Below are 25,700 nucleotides of genomic sequence, written 5' to 3'. Positions count from 1 at the left end.
GAACTTCCCACAGAGCACTGTTCAATCCATCATCTGAAAATGGAAAGAGTATGGCACAACTGCAAACCTACCAAGACATGACCATTCACCCAAACGGACGGGCTGGGCAAGGACAGTATTAATCAGAGAAGCAACCAATAGGCGCATGGTAACTCTGGAGGAGCTGCAGAAATACACAGCTCAGGTGGGAGAATCTGTCCACAGGTCAACTATTAGTCATGCACTCCACAAATCTGGTCTTTATGGAAGAGTGGCAAGAAGAAAGCCATTGTTGAAAGAAAGCCATAAGAAGTCCCATTTGCAGTTTGCGAGAAACCATGTGGGGGACACAGCAAACACGTAGAAGAAGGTGCTCTGGTCAGATGAGTCCAAAATGTAACTTTTTAGCCTAAAAGCAAAATGGTATGTGTGGCGGAAAACTAACACTGCACATCACCCTGAACACACCATCCCCACCGTGAAACATGATGGTGGCAGTATCATGTTGTGAGGATGCTTTTCTTAAACAGGGAAGCTAGTCACAGTTGATGGGAAGATGGATGGAGCCAAATACAGAGCAATCCTAGAAGAAAACCTGTTAGATTCTGCAAAAAACTTGAGACTGTGTTCACCTTCCAGCAGGACAACGGCCCTAAACATACAGCCAGAGCTACGGTGGAATGGTTTAGATCAAAGCATATTCATATGTTAGAATGGCCCAAAGTCCAGACCTAAATCCAATTGAGAATCTGTGACAAAACTTGAAAATTGCTGTTTACAGACACTCTCCATACAATCTGACACTATTTTGCAAAGAAGAATAGGCAAAAATTTCACTCTAGATGTGCAAAGCTGATAGAGACATCCCCAAAAAGACTTGTAGCTGGAATTGCAGTGAAAGGTGGTCCTACAAAGTATTGACTCCAGGGGGCTGAATACAAAACGCACACCACACTTTTAAGATATTTGTAAAAAATTTTTAAAACCATTTAATCATTTTCCTTCCACTTCACAATCATGTGCCACTTTCTGTTGGTCTATCACATAAAATCCTAATAGAATTTTAGTTTTTGGTTGTAACGTGACAAAATGTGGAACATTTCAAGGGGTATGAATACTTTTTAAAAGGAACTGTATTAGGGAATTTAGCTTTGATAGTGTAAAGGGATTATGGGATGCCTAACTTGATTGCAGAATAACAAATGAGGACAATTTCTTTCTCTGGACTACTACAAAAATGACAGAAATTTGACAGTGTTCAAGCCGGAACTATGACAGTCTTTAGCAAAGTGACAGCCTGCAGGAGCTCAGAGTCCCCTTGAGTGGATTTTTAACAAAGTCTCAATTTGTAGGAGCTCTTAGTGCCCTAAGTGAACAGAATACCAGCCCACCTGGCTACGGTATCTGATCCCAGGACAAAGAAATGGGTAATTTGTGAACTGTCCCCTGATGACTGAACTCCATTCAGCAGACTTCTCCCTTATAGACCCTGGGGGTGTAGAGGTACTCACACTGTCCTTGTCCTGTAGCTGTGGATAGAACCACTTTCATGCCGTCCGCTGGGCTGGTTCCTCTCCAAGGTATGCAGGCTGTCCTTCCCCCGATGGACTGCAGGGCATTAGAGCTCCCTCCTTCAGCCTGGAGCAGAACCCCCCTTCTCCGGGGCCCCCTACCAGACTACACAGCAGCAGCACTTCATCTTCCACCCGATTCCCCTGCTGCCCAGGCTCTGTCATATTTATGGGCTGATTTGCCACACTGCTAGGCCCCTCTGCACTGGGATTGGTCAGACTCCCATAAATATGCAGATCAGTCCCTCCTCACTTCTGCCTACTGGCTTCTAGAAGCTTCTCCAAGTTTCTAGAGCATGGGGAGGTACCAGAGGACTGACCTGCAAAGCCCTCAAGCCAGGCCTGAAGTAATCCTATGTCTAAACCCAAGCTTGTAGCAAGCCTCTAACTACTCTAAACAACTATGTACACTAAGGGGCACTACATCAAGATTGTATTATTCATTATGTCCCAAGTAGTTTTTGCACTCACCATTTTATTTGATTATTATTATTTTATTATTATTATGCGATTGGATTTTTGCAAACATTATATCACCAATGATAACCTGTGTGTTTTTTTTTCATGAATTGTAGAGGATGGGATTGATTTCAATTACAAGGTGGAGTAAATGATTATTAGGTTATTTTTTTGTCATTGGATTCACATACATAACCAGGCCTAAAACCAGTATTTACAGGTGTGCAAAATAAAAGAACTTGAAAGGGTTAATAAGAGAAAATGTAATGCTTTACAAAAACATTTAACCGTTCTACTTACTGATGCCAAGTAATTGAATTTATGACTTTACCTCCTTCTTTTAAAAAGCTGCAAAAAAAGGAAAAAAAAAAATAGATTGTTTATTCTTTTGTTTTTACTGTGATGACAAATTATAACTTATGATAAAAGCCTGAGATAAATTCATGTGTTGTCCCTTGAGCACACAGGGGTCCAGCGTTCGCTTTAAAAAAAAAAAACAAAAAAAAACACATCTATCACAGGGCCATATAGACCTATGCTGTTAACTCAGATAACCAATATCAGATGGTGTTCAAAAAGGAAGTGCAAATGTGGAGAGTCTGCCATGCAGGAATATAGGAGGCAGAGCCGCTGATAAGGCAGTACAGCTGGCCCTCCTGTATAGGGCCCAGGCCCCTTCAGTTCAACAGGAGGGAAACAAAACACTTCCCTCTTCTGTGATGGCATCTGATGGAGGTCCTTTATGTTACAAGAAACAAATTATATTAGATTATATTATAAGGCAGAGATAAAAACAGCTATGAGAGAGTCCTGGGGGTGCTGGCATAAGCATGGAAAATTGAATGTATATGTAAAAAAAAAAAAAATATCCACATAAATTGATACCTTGTCAGCATCTTTTGAGAATGTTTTTTGGGTTGGCCAATATCAGGACCATAGACTCCAGAATTTTTGTAGCCAAGGTATGTGCGGAGTAGCTTATGCAAACTCAAGAAATCCTTGCCAAGCTGAAAGCCATCAATATACAGTCCAGACTTCTTCTTGAAACTGTTGGGCTCTAAACAAACAAAAGACTAAAATTGTGATAGTAATCTGGAGTACAATGTTTGAAGCACTCAACTGTACTTAAAATTTATATCCAGCCAAATACTTTTTTTTATTTTTTAGTTTGGATCATTTGTGGAGGGGTTAGAATTCCTGTAGGGTTTTTACTGCTGGGGGGGGTCATTAGAGAGGTTCCTGCAGCTTCCTATACCTTTTAATTAGTGGATGCTAGAACCCCTGTCAGCTTTTTCATGGTTGTCTTTATTGTAGATTTTTCCAAAATCCCTGTCCGGTCTGGTCATCCCCACCAAGACAAGTAAGGGAAAAATCTTGCTAACCATGTCCTAGATGGTATTAAAAATATAAAAGTGGTTCACATCTGTACTCTATCCAAAAACAATAAAACAAAATAAAAAACAAAAAAAAAAAAAAAACCCCAAAAAACAAAAAGATTTGAAGTTTTGGCTGGACTTACAAAGTGCCAAAATGTGCCTTTCAAAAAGTACAACAGTGAGCTTGTAACTAACACACTTAGGCTGGCCATACACGATATAATTTTCTGTCCAATTTCCTGTAGATTTACCTTCAACTATGTAGTGCAAAAGCCTGCCTAATTGGATACAATTGAAAGTGTTGTTAGGTCTGACCTCCTATTACTGTATATGGTTTTTGGTAAATCTAAACCAAAAATCTCAAGAACATTGTATAGTGTATGGCCAGCCTAATTCTGTAGTCCTGACTTAGGGCGACAATGCCTCCCCTTCAAGAAAACCAATTTATCTACCGCGTTTTAGGACTGATAAGCTGAAATACTGCATATTATACTCCTGTTCTGGACTTCAATACACTCTAAAGTGACACTAAACTCATGATGTGCGATATAGGATGTGATCTAACCTCCTGTTATGGGGTGGCTACCTTCATTCTACGTGGACCCATTCTATGTGGCCACCCTATCTTGCTCACTATAGACTATGGGATTTGTAGTGTGCGCATGTAGGGTTGCCACCTTTTCTTCAAGCCAAACCCGAACACTTTAGCAGTGCACTGTATTTTTCTTGGAGTATACACTATAAGATTGTAAAAGACCTAGGACACTTTTGGGTGCCCCAAGGAGAGTAGTAATTGGGCTTAGCACACCATGGCAAACAGTGGGTGTGGACAAATTGTAAGTGTTATGCATGGAATGCAGAGGCCAGGAATAATTAATGTACAGAATGCAGGGGACAGGGGTGTGTAATGCATAGTAGGAGGCAGGAGGCAGGGATGTGTAAAGCATAGCAGAGGTGTAAGGAGAGTGCAAAATTCCCTCCTTGAGTAATATTCTCCCCCAGAAATAAATTTTTTATGCTCAACCCCCACTAGCAAAAAATTGTTTCTCCACCTCCCAGAAACCCCCCCCCCAAAACAAGTCTTCTTCCCCCTTCCTCAGAACAAGTCCTCCTAACACCATCTCCAACATTCTTAGTCCTAGCACAATCCCCCCTTCTTCCCCACCCCAGGACCTATCCCCACCCCTTTCAATTATCCCCTACCTACATACCCCCCCCCCTCTCCTAATACAAATCCTCTTCCCCTACCAGCACAAATCATCCCCCCACCCCCAATACCCCTTTCAGAATAAATCCTCTTCCATCCACCAAATCCTCCCTCCCAGCACAGCCCTCCATTCCAATAAAAATCTCCCCCCAAAATCTCTTGTACTACAAATCTTTCTCCTCCTCCCACTACATTGCAGCCTGCCCCCAAACAAAAAAAAATCCCACTTCTAGCACAAACCCTCTCCCTGAAAAAAAAAAATACACATTCCCAGCACAAATCATCTTCCACTCCCCAAATTTCTCTCCCAGCACACATACCCCACCCCTACATCCCCCCCACATAAATCCCCCTCTCAGTACAAATCCTTTACCCCAAATCTCCCTTCCAGCACAACATGCTCCCCATCCTGTAACAATTCCTCTACCCTTGTCCTCTTCAGCACAAATCTTTCCTCCAAGCCCATCCTACATGACTCCTCTTTCCCACTTCCATCCCAAATATTCCCCCCTCCCAAAACAAATCTCCCTCCCAACACAAATCCATTCCCCCTTCTAATACAAATCTACTCCTCCAACCGTCCTAGTGTTCATGAACCTTTCCTGATATTTGAACAAAATCCCAGCATCCCATGAATTCAGGCCTGAAACAAGTTTTGGCACTTGGCTCCACTAACTTGCCCAGCAGGAGGGCGCTAGCATGGGCATTTGGGGCAAATGCCCTGACTCTCTTGGGGTGCCGGGGTTCCAGATGCCATGATCATCCCCTCTGTGGCAGCCAGCATCTATTTGATTTGGGGGAGCAGGGGGGAAAGATATGCGCTTTGCATTGCAATACATCTAATGGAGCCCATAGGAGACCTTGCATGTCCCAAGAAAGAGAACCCGTCACCAAAAAAATCGTCACTTAGAGCAGCGGTCACTAAATGGCGGACCGCGGTCTGAAAACTGCCCCAGCAGTGCTCCCTTCTGGACCGCCAGCCTGCAATGACAGATCCGCCACTGAGAAGGGCGGTCATCATGGCAACATGACGGAACGTGTGCGCCCCGTCCCTTGCAGCTCACTGTCTCTCTGGCTCCCGCTCCCTGCCTGTACACAAGCATCCTTCAGCAAGGATCCCTGCACAGCTCCTGTCAGCCCTCAAGGTAGGGTATAGTCTTACAGGGGCACTCTGATGGGCACATTTAATGTTAAGGTGAACTCGGATGTGCACAACATAGAATGTAGCCATCAGTGTGCCCCTTATTTTAAGTTAAGCTACACTCTAACGGGCCCATTTTATAGTAAGGGCCACTCTGACAGGCCCATTTTATGTTAAGGGGCATTCTGAATGGCACATGTTATGTTAAGGGGGCACAAATGGGCACATACTGTGGAAAGGGCACTCTGATGGGCACATGTGATGGAAAGGGGCACTCTGATGGGCACATGTGATGGAAAGGGGCACTCTGATGGGCACATGTGATGGAAAGGGGCACTCTGATGGGCACATGTGATGGAAAGGGGCACTCTGATGGGCACATGTGATGGAAAGGGGCACTCTGATGGGCACATGTGATGGAAAGGGGCACTCTGATGGGCACATGTGATGGAAAGGGGCACTCTGATGGGCACATGTGATGGAAAGGGGCACTCTGATGGGCACATGTGATGGAAAGGGGCACTCTGATGGGCACATGTGATGGAAAGGGGCACTCTGATGGGCACATGTGATGGAAAGGGGCACTCTGATGGGCACATGTGATGGAAAGGGGCACTCTGATGGGCACATGTGATGGAAAGGGGCACTCTGATGGGCACATGTGATGGAAAGGGGCACTCTGATGGGGAATATGATGGAAAGGGGCACTCTGATGGGGAATATGATGTAAAGGGGCACTCTGATGGGGAATTATTATGGAAAGGGGTACTTTGAGTGTAAGAGGGCACTCTGACTGGAATACCTGATATAAGGTGGCACTCTGATGGGGACAAGTGATGTAAAGGAGCACCCTTATGGGTACACCTGATATGATGGGAATACATGATGTAAAGTTGCATTCTGATGGCAACACCTAATGTAAGGGGGAACACTGATGGGCACACCCTATTCGGACCTTGGCCAGAAGAAATATTTAGTGACCGGACCTGCTTGAATTTTAATTCAATCCCCTTGATTTAGAAGATTTTTTGTCCCCTACGTGATGGAAAAGAAAAAGAAAGAAAAAAAAAAAATTTTTTTTTTTGTAAAGTTACACCGAAGCACATAACATTCCCCCCCCCAAGAATTTTTGAGGTCCACCCACCACGTTACATATCGCCGTGCAAGCCAGAGTGAGAGCAATAATTCTAGCACCAGACCTCTTCCATACACTAAACGGATGACCTCTAGGGGCTTTTGAAGTGTCATCTATAGAAAATATAGGGTACTGAAGATTGACACGATTTCATAGGCACACACAAATTTCGGGTTTGGCATGGTGGGCATCAATTTACTCGGCACAACCCAGTCTTTTACATTTTACCCAAAAAAAAAAAAAAAAAAAGAAGAAGAAGAGGGTTATTTATTGCATTTGTTTGCCCTAATATTCACTTTAGTGTGATTTTTACTGAAATTTTGCGTTTCCTAGACCTAAAAAGTAGAACTACCACTATTTTCTTCTCTAGGGTGTCTGCTTTCAAAAAGTAAATAATGTTTTGGGGGTTTTGTGTAATCTTTAGGCCTAAAATTATTTTTTTAAACATGTACAAAAATGGCTCTGGCAGCAAAAGGGTTAAGGATTTATTTACATATTTGATACACCTTGATGGAAAGAAAATGTCACAATCTAAAGAGCAATTAAAAATGCACTGCTCCATGTGTTTCAAGTTTACATATTTATCAATAGGTTTTTTTGTTTTGTTTTTTTACACTTACCATTTCCTAGTTCCCATGACATGTTATACTTCCTTGAGGCACAGTAATCAATGAGTAGTTTAGCGTTGGAGCTGTTCCACTGGTCATGTATATTTCTCAGTAATGCATTCAGTCCAAAAATAAGATGTAAGCCTGAGCAGTTTGCAAATCTGTACAACAGATCCATAGTTTCTTCTAAAAATACATAAAAGTGTGTTTTGTGTGAACATTTTTTCATCTAGAATATTATTTTGAGATGTCGATAAGGAAAACATGGTCATTATTTTCTTACTTGTTATTGTAGAATTTTTGTATTTTTTAAGAAATTGTTCTTTAAGTATGATTTGCTCTTGGATTGGCCATTGAACTTGAAGTTTATGTTGCACAGAAAGGGGGACTGTGTGTCCTTCACATTTGTTAGCTGAAAAGATAAAACAGTTTCTTAACATGCGCTAGCTGAAAACAGAAGCATTTTGCAACCGTGAGTCCTCATTGGAAAAGCCAACTCCCTGACCTAAATTAGAGGTCATATATAACATTTTTTGACTGGAACTGGGCTTTAACCGCTTGCCCTCCTGAGGATTTACCTTGCTTCCTGACCAGACCATTTTTTGTTTTACTACGCTACATTACTTTAACTGACAATTGCGCGGTCATGCAATGCTGTACTCAAATTAAATTTACGTCCTTTTTTTCCCCACGAATTGAGCTTTCGTTCAGTGGTATCTGATTGCCTGTGCATTTTTTTATTTTTTGCACGATTAAAAAAAAAGAAAACTTTTGAAAAAAAAGCAATATTTTTGACTTCTTGCTATGTCCATTAAAAATTTTTTCAAAATCTAATTTTGTCATAAATTTAAGCCAAAATGTATTCTGCGCCATGTCTTTCCTAAAAAAAAATCCCAATACATGTAAATGAATTGGTTTACGTGAAAGTTATAGTATTTACATATACTGGGCTGTACATAAACTGGGCTTTTTTTTAAAAATATTTTTACTAGCAATGGCGGCGATCAGCAACTTATAGCGGGACTGCGGTGGGCATTTGGACACTGGGGGGAACTGACTTGGTGTCACTGACATCCCCAATGACACCAATACAGTGGTCAGTTCTAAAAAAAAAAAAAAAAAAAAAAAAAAAAAAAAAAAAAAGTACTGACACTGTACTATTGTCACTGGGCATGGAGGAATTAATATGAGGGGCAATCAAAGGGTTAACTGTGTGCTGTTTGTCCTGTGTCTGTGTGCTTCACTGTAATCACACTGCTTTGCTTTCACAGCCATCCAAAAGCACTGTGCACGAGCCAACAGGGAGGAGAACTCTTGTTTACACACAGTTCTCCCAGTCAGAGATCCTCAGCAATCACCGGGACCCGGTGATTAACAGCTGCAGCTGTGAATGGTGGCGTTGGAAGGGCGCGCCCCCAACCTGCAAATGCTAAATCGTAATATATACATATATACACACACATATACATACACACACATATACATACACACACACACGTGATTTTGTGCACCAGTGCCGAACTGTAGCAGTATTTCTGTTATAGGGCGGTCAGGAAGCGGTTAAAGTAAAGGTGAAGTTTTATTTCTAGCGAGCACATATGGAGTTATTGTTTTAATTACCTTAAAGTGGTGGTGATCAACTTATTAATATAGGTTGCCTCAAGGGTTGACCTTGACATGACTATTTTGTCGTCTGTCATGGTGCACTGGAAGTAATTGTAGGGTGATGGTGTTGTCCTTCACGAATACTTTTCTGGCTCACTGTGGAGTGTAGCTACCATTCTTATGCTGTTTAATTTTGGCCTTAAAGTTTCTGTTGGCAAAAGCTACGACTGAAACTTTATTTTTTCAGCTTCCCACCCTTTTTAGGGCTAGTTATTTCCCATCTGCATGTTGCCATGCAACTGGTTAGGAAAACTGAAAATTGTTTTCAAATACTTCCTGTAATTTTCCTTCCCCGATTAACTGCATGGCAGCATAGGATCTCTCCTAGTTGTTGAATAGGCTAGTTAAAGTGTTACTAAACCCAGGACCCTGCATTCACTATATCTGGTCTTCCACAGTACACACAACATAGAAGTGCAATTATTTTAGTAAATATAAACGGCTAAATACCTTTTCTCATCAACAGTTAAAGCAGTCTTGTGACTTCTATCAGTGTCCAGCAGAGGACATGTTAAAGCTTGTAGGAGGAGTTTTCATTCTGCTGTAGGAGGATGCAGAATCCCTGACCTCTGTCTTTACAATGCTTATTGGTCCTGTGCTGATCACAAGCACTTTCGAAGAAAACAAAAACTCTCTAGCGATACACACTAAACTGAGCATGTGTAGAGTGACTCCACACAATATGTCTTATCAGGAGATAAGAGGAGGGCACAGGAAGAAGGGGAGGATCAGTGAAGTCAGGATCAAACAGCCTTTTTGCACAATGCAGAGGATTAACCCCTTAGGTTTCACAGTGAGAATAAGCATGCTTTACTGCATATACAGACTGATTTTACTGTTGTGGGTTTAGGAAGACTTTAAAGGAACACATGAACTGGTCCAGCCTCAAAATTTATGGGTGAGGGCAGAGTCTACTCATTTTTATGCTGCCATGGAGTTAGTCAGGAAATAGTATATAGTTCTACAGTTATAGCAATGTGAAAAACATTCGCTCTGCAGCACATAACTAAGTTGTGTTAAAGGGAAAAAGGAGAAAAAGAAAAAAAAAAAAAGCACATATGGTTTTTAGTGTGAAAAATTTCAAAATAAATTTTGAACTGAATTTCTAAATGAAAAGGCTGCCTTAACACATTGCACAGTAGTTGCAATAAAGAGAAGGGCAGTGGCATCCCACGTCACAACACTAAGTAAGCACATTGAAGAAGCTTTCTTCCTCATTTTGTTTATAATGCTTTGCTTTTGAGCGCTTCTCTGGAGTGCCGATTCCCTCATCTCCTAAACATATTGCTGGACTGTGGCTTTCATAGCTCTAAAGTGCTCCAGAGCTGCTGTCACTTGATTTGAGGTCTGGAGCACATTGGTCTATGTGTCTAGCAGGTCGCATGTTAGGCATTTCTTTCTAAACTCATCTTTGACATTTTGAAAATTCTGGCTCGTCCATATTTACAGTATCTCACAGAAGTGAGTACACCCCATACATTTGTGTAAATATTTTATTATATCTTTTCATGTGACAACACTGAAGAAATGACACTTTGCTACAATGTAAAGTAGTGAGTGTACAGCTTGTATAACAGTGTAAATTTGTTGTCCCCTCAAAATAACTCAACATACAGCCATTAATGGCTAAACCGCTGGCACCAAAAGTGAGTACACCCCTAAGTGAAAATGTCCAAATTGGGCCCAAAAAGTGTCAATATTTTGTGTGGCCACCATTATTTTCCAGCACTGCCTTAACCCTCTTGGGCATGGAGTTCACCAGAGCTTCACAGGTTGCCACTGGAGTCCTCTTCCACTCCTCCATGACAACATCATGGAGCTGGTGGATGTTAGAGACCTTGCGCTCCTCCACCTTCCGTTTGAGGATGCCCCACAGATGCTCAATAGGGTTTAGGTCTGGAGACATGCTTGGCCAGTCCATCACCTTTACCCTTAGCTTCTTTAGCAAGGCAGTGGTCATCTTAGAGGTGTGTTTGGGGTCGTTATGTTGGAGAGTTCTTTGCCATGAGATGCCATGTTGAACTTCCAGTGACCAGTATGAGAGAGTGAGAGCGATAACACCAAATTTAACACACCTGCTCCCCATTCACACCTGAGACCTTGTAACACCAACGAGTCACATGACATCGGGAAGGGAAAAGGGCTAATTGGGCCCAATTTGGAAATTTTCACTTAGGGGGTGTACTCACGTTTGTTGCCAGCAGTTTAGACATTAATGGTTGTGTGTTGAGTTATTTTGATGGGACATCAAATTTACACAGTTATACAAGCTGTACACTCACTACTTTACATTGTAGCAAAGTGTTATTTCTTCACTTGTATAAATTAATATATAGTGCCGCGCTCCTATTTGCAAAATCAAGGATTAAGGATTTTGCAAATAGGAGCGCGGCACTATATATTAATTTATACAATTGAACAATAGGAACACAATTAAGTGGGTTTGTGTAAGTGCCAGCGAACCTAGCACACCATACAAGTAGATAATTACTAATAGCTTACTGAATACCTCATTCATAATAGCTCACAAGTATTCACTCTTTATAGTGTTATTTCTTCACTGTTGTCACAAAAGATACAATAAAATATTTACAAATATGTGACGGGTGTACTCACTTCTGTGAGATACTGTATGTTATTGTATTAAACATAGGGGTAGTTAAAATACTAGAGAAAAATATATAGTATTTTAACTCCAGTCAGCTGTTGAGATTAGGCATCAGCCACACAAGGGTGTTCAATGAGCCAGCCAACTTTTCCCATTGTGAAGAACAGTGAAATACAACTATTGTACAGCACATGTAAAGAAAGAAGCTGAGCATAGAAATAATGAGCAAACCTGGCTGTTCTATTTACCTGAATTACATACTGCACATAAAAACACCAAAACACATATTACATGTAAAATAAATCAATGTAAACATTATTACAGTATAGCTAAAAAAAATGATAAATTGTAAAGACTTAATGTGGAATTGAAGCAAGTATAGAACTAAGCCGAAAACTGCTCCCACCCACTTCTAACACCTATACCAACGATCCTATAGAAGGAAGATGTATATTCTCTCCAATTCTAATAGCACTCCAGTCCTGTCAAGTGATTGGTTTTCAGTGGCCAGCTTTAGGGGGGAGGAAGAACAGCAGACAACGGATGTCCCATAATAAGCCCATGGGCAGGGGCGTCCATAGGGGTGGTGTCACCCGGTGTGGTAACACGTGGTGTCACCCCTCCAGAGGTGGCCGGTCCCTGTCGTGCACACACAGCCTGGCTCGTCCCCTCCGTGTCCCCGTCGCACCCCCTGGACTGGTGTTGCATGGTCAGTTAACCCCGTATAGATTGCAAGCTGACGATCACCCGCAAGATGAACCGGATCTGCGGATTGAGCATAATGGATTGGAGACGAAGACTTTAAAGGGAATGTAAGGTACAGAAAAGACAAGACATCATTCTGCCATGCAATTGACTACATCTTTGTGAAAATTGTTTTGCAAGCTTCCCTTTTCTCTGTTTCAGAATATCTCCTTTCTGTGACCATGGGTTTTGCCATTTTGTCCAATCACTCTGCAAAGTACATTTTACCACCTTCCCTCCCGGCCTATAGCAGATTGATGTCCGGGCGGGACACTCCTCGTTGTGACTGGGCGTCGTGTGACGTCCTGTCAAAACGAGCCGCTCACGCAGCGGCGCGATCTACGGGACACAGCCAATGACATATCACTACACCAGCCCGTTGCCAGTATCATGTGACCGCTGTGACCAATCACAGCAGATCACATGTCAATTGTATACAAAGGATGGCTTCCTGTCATGCCATTCGTTGTATACAATTATGTTGTTAGCTGTGATTGATCAAAGCAGTCACATGGTACAGACGGAGCCAATCACAGCCCATCTGTATCATGTGATCAGCTTTGCCCAATCACAACAAAAAGACTGAATGAAACAATTTTTATTCAGTAACAATGATTGCAAATATCAATTAAATACATTGGTATCAGCAATCATAATGTGTTAAAAAAAATCCTGATCACTTGCCCAGAGTAGTTCAATGTTACTATGGTAACATTGTATTGCTTTGGTCACAGTGTGTTGAAAAAAAAAAAAAAAAAATAGCAAAAAAAAAAAAAAAAAAATTTAAGAAAAAATAGAAAAATAAAAAAATAAATAAAAATAATAATTTAATTTGTATTTTTTTTTTACATACTGTCACCAGTGTCTCTGATCACCGTCACACCAGTTATATAATAACGCTGTACTGGACTGGTGGCAATATGTATTTAAAAAAAAAAAAAAGGAAAACAAATTGTGATTTTTTTTTATTTTTACATTTTCCAAAAAATTGTAACAAAAAATGACAACCTCCACTGAAAGCTGAAAATTGGCCTGGGCAGGAAGGGGGTAAAAGTGCCCGGTATTGAAGTGGTCAAAAGGTTTCCAAATACTGTATGCATTCATATTGCTTCCATATAGGCTCAGCAATTAAACATTTCTTGTACTGGGGCACACATAGCCGACAGTCCACATTCTATAGTAGCAGCAAAAATAGTAAAGCTTAAATGGTGCTACCTCACTTTGATATTTTATGAAGGAAAACACCTGTTTTAGAAACCTCAGCTAGAAGCGGCCATTCTCCATCCCCTAGGATAAAATGCTAGTTCTGGGCTACACCATTTTTTTTCTGCCATACAGATGGTATGCATTGTAACTGAGTGAAGTTTGGGATCTGCCATTACAGACCTTTTGAAAATGTTAGATGTCCAACTTTGGCCAGTTTCAGTACTTTTGAGTCACTGACCTGCAACTAGCATATTGTAAATGAGTGCCAGAATTCCTTATCTTTATACTTGTTCCAGGTCAGCTACTCGGTAATGAATCCAAGCCATCAGCATGACAGCCAGGGAACTAAAATGATCAAAAAGAAGGGGGGTCAATAATGGCAGATTACACTTTTTATAAAAATTTTCTGCATTCATACCTTAAATCCAGGTTTCTTCTAGCCATTCACCGGACACCCAGAGTCCTTTCTCTTCTCTGTAGTTCAAAATCTTGTAAATTGCAGAGAGCAGTGATCACGTAACTCACCAAATCTTTCTGAACTGTCCACAACTGACCCACTAGGCTACTAACCCAACATCATTGGATCAGGAGGAGTGAAGGGGGGCATTAAAACCTCTGTGTTCACTGGGCTGGAAGAATGACATTTGTGGTCATTGGAAACATTACCCTCCTTACAGGGAAAAAAAAAAAAAAAAAGTACCTGCACCTCTTGTCCAGCTGCAATTCTTCATACTACATTCTTTATACTACATACAGTATTTACATTGGGGTGCCATTTACCCTAGGGTCACACCCATGCAGGTTGCATTTTGTGCATTTTTGCATTGTGTTTTTTGCACTTGCAGGGTTTTTTTTTTTTTTTTACATTTTTTCTTCTTGCTAGGCAGATTTTAAAACACAAAATGCATCAACAACACAATACATGCTTTTCTGCAGGATTCCTTGAAGTCTATAGAACCCAAAACGCAACATTTTGCGTTAAAAAAATGTCCCTGATCCTTTTCCAAAAAACGCACCGGGTGTAAACAGGTATGAACATGTCCCATAGGAAATCATGTTAAATGGGCTGTAATGCGTTTCTGAAAAATGCTGCAGAAAAGACTTAGGTGTGAACCTAGGGTTAGATTAAATGGTAACAGACATATACTGTAAATATACTGTGCACATACGGGTGTGAATAGAGCTTAATAAAACACCTATCTACCATGTTTATGTAAAAAATTATTTTTTTTAAATATAATTTGTAAAGAATTTCTGCATCATATACTGTAATTTAATTACTTTACTCTCTAGTGCCAATTGCCTGCATGTCTGATAAAGAATAATCCACATAGCGAGTCTATGATTTTTGTATCTGAAGTGACGTAAAATAGAAAACACAGTGTAGTAAAAATTAGGGCCGGGTCACATCTGTGCATTTTTTGGTGCATTGCGTTTTAGGCGTGTTACCATTGAACTCTAGAATGCTCGATTTGATGAATCATTGAGGGATGCAGTGTGCAGGACTTTTTTTTTTTTTAATGCACTACACAAGTTTGAACGGTTCAATTAAGCTGATCACATTCACATTTTTTAATCACAGAAAAAAAAATGTATTCCTTTTCACCTAAGTCACCTTGGTTTGTGGACTTTTCCCAGAAAATGTTTTCCTCCTCTGAAGCATTTTTTTGTGGATCGAAGAGCAGGAAATCGGATTCAGTTCCTCCAAATCTCAAGAAGGCAGGTGATAAGCCTCTTGTTAAAGTGATAAGCTTTTGAGAACTAGAAGAAAATGATACACTTTCTTACTGACATGGAAAAATACATACATGTATTTCTGATTGTCTACAGACTATATAATTAAAGAAAATCATAATATATATCTAGTGCCACCCTCGAGAGGGCCATTTTTGCCCAGGTTTCCCTCTTTCTTCACCCCGTAGCCAGGCACCAAGTATTTTCCACAGCCAAGTACACACTTGCTTGTTGCCTTCAATGATCAGTCTAGGGCAGGGGTCTGCAACCTTTAAGACATAAAGAGCCACTTGGACCCGTTTCCGAGAGGGAAAAAAAGACTGGGAGCCGCAAAACCATTGCAACATTTAAAACAAATCCGACACTGCATATATTGCGAAAAGCGCTCTGGTCATGAAGGGGGTTTAAGGGCCCAGTAAGCAAAGGGTTAATCAGGGCCACAGTGTATCGTCATAATCACAATCATAGCCTTAGGTCAGCGGTGGGCAACCTTTTTTTTCAACTGAGCCAAATCTCGCCAAAACCACGATTGAAATTTATTTTGAGAGACACATTTTTAAAACTGAAAATACATCCCCCATATAGTAATTCATCCCCCATAGTAATTCATCCCCCATATAGTAATTCATCCCCCATATAGTAATTCATCCCCCATATTGTAATTCATCCCCCATATTGTAATTCATCCTCCATATTGTAATTCATCCCCCATATTAATTCATCCCCCATATTAAGTCCCCAAGTCCCTCCTGTGTCAATTCACTTACCTTTGCTCTGCGCGTTCCTCTTGCCGTGTTCCCGCGCCGTTCCGGTGTAGCATGAAAATCTGTCTCCTATGAGGATCTGTCCCCCTCGACGTATCTGCGCATGTGCCAGTTAGCAGCCGATCGGCGATCTCCAGCACATGCGCAGATACGTCGAGGGGGACAGATCCTCATAGGAGACAGATTTTCATGCTACACCGGTCTTCAGGGCGGACTGTGAGAGGAGCCTAGCGGGAGCCTAGCTCCGCGGGCCGGATTAAAAGGTCCGCCGGGCCGTAGTTTGCCCATTGCTGCCCTATTGCCTGTCACCTAGTGGGCAGTGTGCTCCGGAGCCGCAGCCAAGGTGAAAAAGAGCCGCATGCGGCTCTGGAGCCGTGGGTTGCCGACACCCGATCTAGGGGATATTTGGTTGAGCACTGTTGAAGTCTTGGCTGAAGCAGATAGCAAACTTCCATTTAAGTTGTAGCAGCCAATAGATTAGGAGAGAGCAAAGTCCCTTTTTGCAGTAGTAGTAGTTACAGGGCTGAGCACCTCAGGTACAAGCCCGTTACGACAGACTGCGACAGCCCAAAGCTAAGGTAGCTGAGAAAAGTCCTTTGTAGTAGCAACAATTGGACAAACGCTTCAGAACACTAGCCAGTGTTCCCTTTCCTTTTCAGACCCAAGCTGACTTTCAATCATCAGAGGGGTAACCAGCACAGAGTCAGCAAATTCCTCAATGTTTGTACTACAAGGCCCAAGGACAGAATGGTTGCCTCTTTCCAAGCAAAACCCTCCAGTGATAGCTCCCCTCAGTCAGCTTACTGTAGAACCAGGGTCACTTTAACTTCAGGCCCTCAGTTTGGCACAACTGAGGCCGCATGAAAGCCAGTGCCAGGCGAGGCAAGCCTGTCTCCAGCCTGGCTTGGTTCAATCCTCTCCCAGGAAAAACACGGAGCCCATGTGCTCACAGAAAATAAATACAACTCCCAGCATGCAAAGAGACTGCCCTCCTCTGCAATTAGCCAGGACTGTATCCATATTCATGCTGCTCATTTGCTTAGTTCCCTCCCAGGTTCTAGAAGGCTCTCATAGCTTCCTGAAGGGGGCAGAACTCAAGGCAAACTCAGCAGCACCAGAGCATCATGAGCAGACCTGATTAATCCATCCCAGCAAAGTTAAGCAGAGAGCTCAACTTAATTTTCCTAACAGTCTCTCTGTTAAGCAGAGAAACACAACTAAACAAATCCTAGAACCAATCTACATGTTTATTTTACAGTTCTTTCTCCTATGGGACAAAGTACTACAAGTACCAAGTGCTCTCTAACTGAAGATATTAGATCCAACCTGAGCCCCCCCTCCTGCTGCAGCCAATCTGACAACAGCTAGGAAGGAGATGGTTTATTCACAGCTGCATCCTGTCTCTGCTGTGAACACATATTCCTGAGACAAGCACTGACAGATGGATCATACAGCCTCTCAGTGCTGTGTAATCTTTAGGCTCCATGTACACGGGACACTTCCGAACGATGGAAACTGACTGCTAGAAAACAGAGGTTAAAAAAGTCTGTTTAGCTGAGTTTGCATACCGCGTTTATGAGCGTTTTTTTAAAGATAACCTCAGGAGACCTTCCAAAATGCCAACAATGCACTGAAAAACAGTAAAAAAATAACTATTTCAGACATTTGAGAGAAATAGAGAGAGCAGAATTTGTTGAAATTAGCTGTCCTTTTTTTTTGGGGTGTATGGATGTGTTCCAGCTCATTTCTGTGTATAAATTATTGCAGCAGTATCTAACATATTTTCTTTCATGGAAAACCTCCAAGTACGGTGTGCTAGGTCCATTTGAGTACCGGGAAAACGCTTTGCATGCATTTTTCATGATGAAAAAAGGCTCTGGACAGCATCTGGAAATGGAAGAGCTAAAAACATTTTCCAAACGCTTGTAAACGTGGCTAACCACGTTTATATGCATTTGGCGTTTCAAATGCTGATAAAATCTACTCCTGAACACAAGTTTGGTGCCTTCAAAAAAATTACTGTAAACTCAACTGCCTGTAAACGACATAGTGTACATGGACACATAGGAAAACATTAGGGAGAGTTCAGGGGCTGCTGAAAAAAAACGCAGAAAAGCTGCAGTATACATGGAGCCTTCCTTTTTTTGAAAAGGCCGATCTGCACAGCCGGGGCCTGTGCAGTGTATGACATAGCCCTGCAGCACTGATGGTTCATTCATGAAAGATCACTCAGGGCTGTGTGATCCATCGGCCTGGCTGTGTATGCATACAAGCAGCTGCAGATAGACACACAGTGCCGCAGACTGTGTAATCTTTGTAAATGGCAATCCTGGTCTACAGAGCAGCCCCTGCTGCCAAAAACTAGCACTGTCAATTCATCCTAGCAGCACAATCAGACAGGGGGGGGTGGACTATGTGACCATGCTGCTACACACACTTGATCCCCAAAGGGTTGAATAAAAGTTAGTGTAACAAGATGCATTCTTTAACCACTACCTGTCTGACCCATGTATATAAACGGCCAGACAGGAGCAGTGCAGGGGCGGGTGGCCGTTTATATACGTCCTCCCTCTTCCCTGCTTGTGCACGCTCCCTAGGAGTGAGCAGCACCGCAATCCAGTGCTCGCTGTGTCCTCCGGCAGAACACTGATCTTGTATGGGACCTCTGTGTGAGGTCCCCGATCATGTGATCACTGACTGGCCAATCAGTGATCACATGAAGAGTAGTAAGCAAGATGTCACTTCTGACATCATTGCTTACTACGTGTGAAATCTGTGAATTATCACAGGAGGTCACATGATACAAGGCTATTCACAACAGCCTTGTACCATGTGACAAGCTGTGACCAATCACAGCTTGCACAGTATTTCTCAATGGCTGCAAGGAAAAATAAAATTAAAAAATATCTTCATCACCCCCCCACAAGTAGTACAGGGTCGCTATTATGACCCTGTACTGCTAGGGTGACAGTATGTAAAAAAAAAACTCCATAAATAATAATATAGAAAAAATAAAATATAAATGTAAAACATTTTTTTTAAATTATAATTTTTGGTTGTAAACTAATTTGGTTTCTTTTTTTTTTTTTACTAAAAAGATAGATGAATACATTTTGGCCAAGATTTATGAAGAAAAATTATTTGCAAAATTTTATAAGAAAAACACTTTTCAAAATTTTTGGACTTTATCATTTATATAGCAAAAAAAAAATAAAAATCCCAGTAGTGAATAAATACCACCAAAATAAAGTTTTATCTGTCTCAAAAAGATGCTAAAAAATTTGTACGGGTACAGTGTTGCATGACTGCGCAATTGTCATTCAAAGTGTGATAGCACTGAAAGCTGAAAATTGGCCTGGACTGGAAGGGGGTAAAAGTGTTCGGACTTGAAGTGGTTAAAATGTAACAATGGCAAATTAATAAAATGACAGTCAGTATCATTGAGAGCTGATTCACACATGTGTGGTGTGGATTGAAGCTCAGGTTTCACAGCTAATTAACACAGTAGTTGTTCACCGGTTCATGTCAGGTTTACATCAGGTTCAGGACAGGATCAGCTCTCGGGATCTTATCCTATATTTGGTTTAGAAATGGTTCCCATTGAAGTCAATAGCCTGTAATCCGCACCTGAACCAGACTGCACTGCTCAGAAATTGTACAGGATTTTTTCAAACTGCAGTGAATCCGACTGCCAGTGCACCAGATATAGGTGAACAGGCACCATAGGAAGCAATGTTTTTTCACATGTCCTGTGGTCTGGATTTGGTTCAATCTGCATACATGTGAACTGTCAGATTTTATTCCCCCCTGCATGTTTATCTTTCCAGTATCCTTTTTGAGTTTATTCACACTATTCAGAGAAAGCATTCTCTACCAGGGATTACCTGGGAACTAGTGCTTTGGCTCAAATGCCTTTACAATGTAGCAAAAATCCTCTGATACAATGAAACCAGCTACTCAGTAACATCCATTGGAACGATTCTTTATTGGCAACATAACATGTTACTGCCGTGTCCTACTAACACGTTTTGGCTGAAACCTTACTCATAGCATTGAGTAATTGCTATGAATAAGGCTTCAGCCCAAAACATGTTAGTATGTTATTGCTGTATCCTGCTATGTAGCTAAAAAAGAATTGTTCCAATGGATATTACAGAGTAGCCGGTTCATAGAGGATTATTGCTTATTCAAACTATACCTCACTGTGCTGCGGCACACACGGTTTTACAAATATATCAATGGGGAAGGGGACTCCGAAAAATCAAAAACTGCTGTATTAACCACTTGCCTACAGGGCACTTATACCCCCTTCCTGCCCAGGCCAATTTCCAGCTTTCAGCGCTGTCGCACTTTGAATGACAATTGCGCAGTCATGCAACACAGTACTCATATGAAATTTTTATAATTCTTTTGTGACAGATAGAGCTTTATTTTGGTGGTATTTAATCACCTCTGGGTTTAAATTTTTTTCTTAAACAAACCAAAAAAACATTTTTTCTTAGTTTATGCTATAAAATTTTGTAAATAAGTGAATTTTCTCCTTCACTGATATGCACTAATGAGACTGCACTGATGGGCACTGATAGGCTGCACTGATGGGCACTGATGAGGAGGCACTGGTGGGTGGCACTGATGTGCATCGACAGGCATCACTGATGGGCACTGAAAGGTAGCACTGATACATGACACTGATATATGGCACTGATAGGCAGCACAGAAAGGCGGCACTGACTGGCACTGAGAGGCGGCACTGAAAGGCAGCTCAGATGGGCACTGATATGTGGCATTGATGTGCACTGGTAGGCACTGATATGTGGCACTGATGGGCACTAGCACGAGGCACTGATGGACACTGAGTGGCACTGCTGGGGCTACACTGATCATCAGTGTACATGTCTCCTCCGCGAAAAGCCGATTACCGGCTCTCCTCTCCTCTCGAGCTGTCACGATAATCGTCATTTCCCTGTTTACATGTGATCAGCTGTGATTGGACACAGCTGATCACATGACCGAGCAGACATCTTCGGCTCTTTCCGTGATCGGTGATCCACTGTATCCCAGGGACACAGCGCACCACCGATCGCCGCACTGCACGCTGAGAATGGGACGACGTCATATGATGTCCTCCCAGAACGAGAGAACCACCTTGCGCCCGTCATATTACTATATGGCAGGCGGGAGGTGGTTAAAGAATATGTTACCCCAGCATTTCATATTCTTGATATGTGTCTGCTGTACCATGTACTTGTGTTAAAAAGTATCCTGTTCTTTTTGTATTGCTTTCCTTGTGTTAAATTCCTGGTGTTCTTGCCAGTTCTCCTGGTCTTCAGTTTTCTGGCTTTGATAGGAGAAGAGCCTGCCTATTTGCCTATCCTCCAATGGTCAGACTTATGTTGGCATTCCCCCCCCCCACACACACACTGTAAAGATCAGTGTACTGCTGTTTCTCCTCCTCTAGCTCTTATGCAGTTGAGAACAGAGATTATGTAAGCTCCAAGGAGCAGGGCCCTCCTATCCCTCTTGTATTGAACTGTATTGTCTCCCTTTATATTGTAAAGCGCTGAGCAAACTGTTGGCGCTACATAAATCCTGTGTAATAATAATGTGACCAAAAGGGTATATATATATATATATATATATATATATATATATATATATATATATATATATATATATATATATATATATATATATATATATATATATATATATATACACACATACATACATACATACATACATACACACACACACACACATATATACACACACACACACAGTATATACACACACGAGAAACTTATATGTATATATTTTTAGGTACCTTGAGGCTTCTTTTTGGTATTTATACATTTACATGCACATTTTGCCTTTAATTTCTATTTATAAACTGAACGGGTTTTTCAAGATGAGGATTCACATATACCTTAAACTTTTTGTTTAGGTTTTGGACAGGGTAAAAATGCCAGACTTTGAGTACCAGTTCACACCACAAAAACATACTCCAGTTGCATTTTTGATACAGTTCACACCACACGCCATATCGGTGCAGTTTTGATGCAGTTTGCCATGTTAAAGTACAGTTCTGTGCAGAAAAAAAAATGCAGCATGTTCTACTTTTTTTTCTGCACCGGAAACTGACTGCACTGCATTTTTTTAGCCTTAGGGGTAGTTCACACTAGATGCAGTCCAGTGCATTTTTTTTTCTGCATCAAAAATGCATGCACAGTGTTTTCCATGTATTCCAATGGCCCTAGTTCACACTAGTGAAAATAAAGTAGAACATGCTGCATTTTTTCTGCACAGAACTGTACTGGAACACAGCAAACTGCATCAAAACTGCACTGGAACGGAGTGTGGCATGAACTGTATCCGGAAACCGTCCAGAGTGCGTTTTTGTGGGGTGAACTGGCCCTTAGCCCATCTGGCAGGGGCCAAACTTCATATATAGCTTCATATAGGGCCCGCTGATCCCTTCTGTATTAAAATGTACTGTAGCTGTACTGTCTGCCCTCATGTTATATAGTTCTGCGCAAACTGTTAGCATCATATAAATCCTGTAAAATATTAATAATAATATAATACAGTATTTGACAGCAGTCGGGGGTAAGGAAAAGAAAGAGAAATTGTGTGGGGTTCCTGTAATTCATACCAGACCCACAAGGTCGGAATTTTAATGGGAGCCACACACAAAAGACCCTTTGATATAGAATTTGGAAGGGGTTCAAAGCAGTTTTTAATGCCCGAATTAAAATAAAACAGTTTACATACAAACTAATTAGGGTTAAAGAATAATAGAGATAAAATGGTCATACACTTAGAAATTTGGTTGGTTCCTGACACAACTTGCTCAGTGGGGGACCCTGCCAGCCTCGCCCCATTAGACTTATCAGAAGCCTGCTGGAAATTTTTCAGACAACCAGTGGCTGCATCCAATCATATGCAGCTCTTTGGGTATTCTGACAACTGCTGCTGTCAGAATACAAAAGACCATCAGGTGGATGGAGGAATCTGTTAGATTTCCTTTGTTCACAGGCTGACCCAAAGAAATTTGGCTATATATGTGCAGTTTAAAGGCTGCCATACATTGAGCTTTGGCTGATTCCTGCTGGCCCTGTCAGTACCACCTAGCTCAACAAAAGAGGATTTTTCAATTGTCGAGCAAACAGCATCTAGAATAGAGGGCATGAGAGATTCTTCCATCTACACTCTCTGAGAAATCCGTATGTGTATAGGTGTACATTTATCAAGCAGTGGTACATGACCGCTGCTATGTTCTCTGGCATTCTCACAGGAGACAAATCTCCTCTGAGTGCCTGTTTATGAAGAGGTGTAGATCGCTTCTCTTGATGAGGAAAGAAGCAATCTACAAATGCTTTGAACTGCGGAAAATGTATTTAATATAGGTACTTATATAGCGCTGTCAATTAACTCAGCGCTTTACATATATATATTGTACATTCACATCAGTCCCTAACCCTCAAGGGGCGTACAATCTAAGGTCCCTAACTTACATTCATACATACACATACTAGGGACAATTTAGACAAGAGCCAATTCACCTACCAGCATGTCTTTGGACTGTGGAAGGAACTCGGAGTACCCAGAGAAAACCCACACAGGCACAGTGAGAACATGCAAACTCCAGACAGGTGGTGCTGTGGTTGGGATTTGAACCAACAACCCTAGTACTGCCAGGTGGAAGTGCTAACCATTTAGCCACTGTGCTGTCCATATAGCGAGATTACAGTAACAACAGATCAGTAAAACACAGCTGCTGTCAGTTTACTAAGCAGTGATATATATATATATATATATATATATACATACACACACAAATAATACACTATATATATATATATATATATATATATATATATATATACACACACAAATAATACATATATATACACACACCACATATATATATATATATATATATATATATATATATATATATATACACATATACATATACATACATACATACATATAATACATATATACACACACACACACACACACACACACACACACACACACACATATATATATATATATATATATATATATATATATTTATGAACTGCTCTGGGGTTTTATAAAATGCATGGTGGCTTTCCCACGGTCTTGGAGGCTCTGAAGGAAGAAGAAGAAAGTCCAAAAACTTCCTCCTCAGAACTCCAGCGATTCTCTCTTCTCTCCCCGATTCTCCACCTCTGGGCTGGAGAATCTAGGAGGGAGAATTTTCACAGAGATCATCAGTTAAGGGCTGACATCGCTCCTTCATAAACTGGTCATATCTGTGTCTTTGCTGATCTCTGTTTCATAAACCACTAATGTATTGAAATCAGCAGGAATCCTCAGGATCGCTGCTGATATTAGTTTCATAAACGAACACCATAGTTAGCTATATAAAGTAACAAGCTTTTTTTTTCAGAACTGTAGTCTTTGTATCAGAGCTGCTGTAGAGTAACCCACACATCACAGGGGAGAGCCTCTCTTTTGGGGCTCCACTGTTAGTTTGACAACCAAGTCCTGCTCTGTGAATGATACAACTGGTAAATTTTAAAAGACAATTCTTCATTGATTATGGACCATGTGAGATGCAGATAATTAACACTTTTATGGTGAATTTGACTGGTAGATAAAATCAAAATCAGATCTAGGACTAAAATATTTCAGGGGCAACTCACCAGAACCTGGCATTGTCCTTGGAAATCCAAGCAGATTGGCAACTTTGTCAAGGCATTGTAAGAACAGTAGAAGGCTACTCACCCAAGGAAAGCGATGTATTTTGGCTCAGAAGCAAGGCTTGCATCAATAGTTACTGAGAGAAATCTTGGGTTTAAAGGGGATCTCCCACTAGCTTTAAGCTGTAGTTTGAGCTCCACATTATTCTCCAGAAAGTCGCTGCTGGTGTAGAATACAGTACCAGCCAGGATCACAATGCAGACAATCAAATGCATTAGTCTTTTGTCTGTGTGTAGGGCTGTACTGAGATTTAATGGAAGCTGCCAAGAGCAGATATGCAATGCAGCCAGCCGGAATAACTCTTTTCCTCTCCAGGATATGTCACCACAGAGGAAGCTGTGATTAAAGAACAGCACTCTCTTCTCTAAGCTTGAAGCTGCAAATGTTCTGACTGCTGTCAAATCTAGCGAAAGGTCAGGTTTAACTTCCTTCTTATATTTGTCACAAACAAGACCAACGGGCTGAAAAAAACCAACAGATTTTTCATAAACAAAACCTGAGAAGGAAAAAGAATAGAGAAAGCTGTGTGTGTATGTTGCACGCACACATAGAACCAGAGTAGATCACGTGTCCATGAGCAGGTGAAGGGAGGAGGCTCACACAAATGTTGCCTGCCCCACCCTGTGTAGTACAGGCTGCGGAAAACTGGGATAACCAGCTGAAACACAGGACTTTGTACTCATATCAAAGCTCACAATTGTTCTTCATTTTTAAGGACTGTTCCTCTTTTTGGAAACAAATCACTTTGT

The 25,700-nt window shown here is 41.3% G+C and overlaps 1 protein-coding gene across 1 annotated transcript in view; it reads right to left on the bottom strand.

Moving 5' to 3' along the window:
• The window catches only part of HPSE (heparanase), a 50,947-nt gene extending 25,471 nt beyond the window's left edge, over window positions 1–25,476 (bottom strand). Inside the window, exons 1-6 of the mRNA XM_089675924.1 lie at window positions 24,976–25,476; window positions 15,315–15,460; window positions 7,760–7,888; window positions 7,489–7,662; window positions 2,895–3,066; window positions 2,310–2,357 (exon numbers count right to left, since the gene is read on the bottom strand). Coding sequence (XP_089532050.1) covers window positions 2,310–2,357; window positions 2,895–3,066; window positions 7,489–7,662; window positions 7,760–7,888; window positions 15,315–15,460; window positions 24,976–25,166 — 860 coding nt within the window. The 5' untranslated portion in view covers window positions 25,167–25,476. The remainder of the gene's footprint in view (window positions 1–2,309; window positions 2,358–2,894; window positions 3,067–7,488; window positions 7,663–7,759; window positions 7,889–15,314; window positions 15,461–24,975) is intronic.
• Between the last annotated feature and the right edge of the window lie 224 nt (window positions 25,477–25,700).

The sequence above is a fragment of the Staurois parvus genome, unplaced genomic scaffold, assembly GCF_062004578.1.
Source record: "Staurois parvus isolate SC_StPar_1 unplaced genomic scaffold, SC_StPar_1.0 ptg000013l, whole genome shotgun sequence".
NCBI classification, from domain to species: Eukaryota; Metazoa; Chordata; class Amphibia; order Anura; family Ranidae; genus Staurois; species Staurois parvus.
The sequence above is the reverse complement of the archived record's forward strand: the minus strand, read 5'-3'. Positions and strand labels throughout refer to the sequence as shown.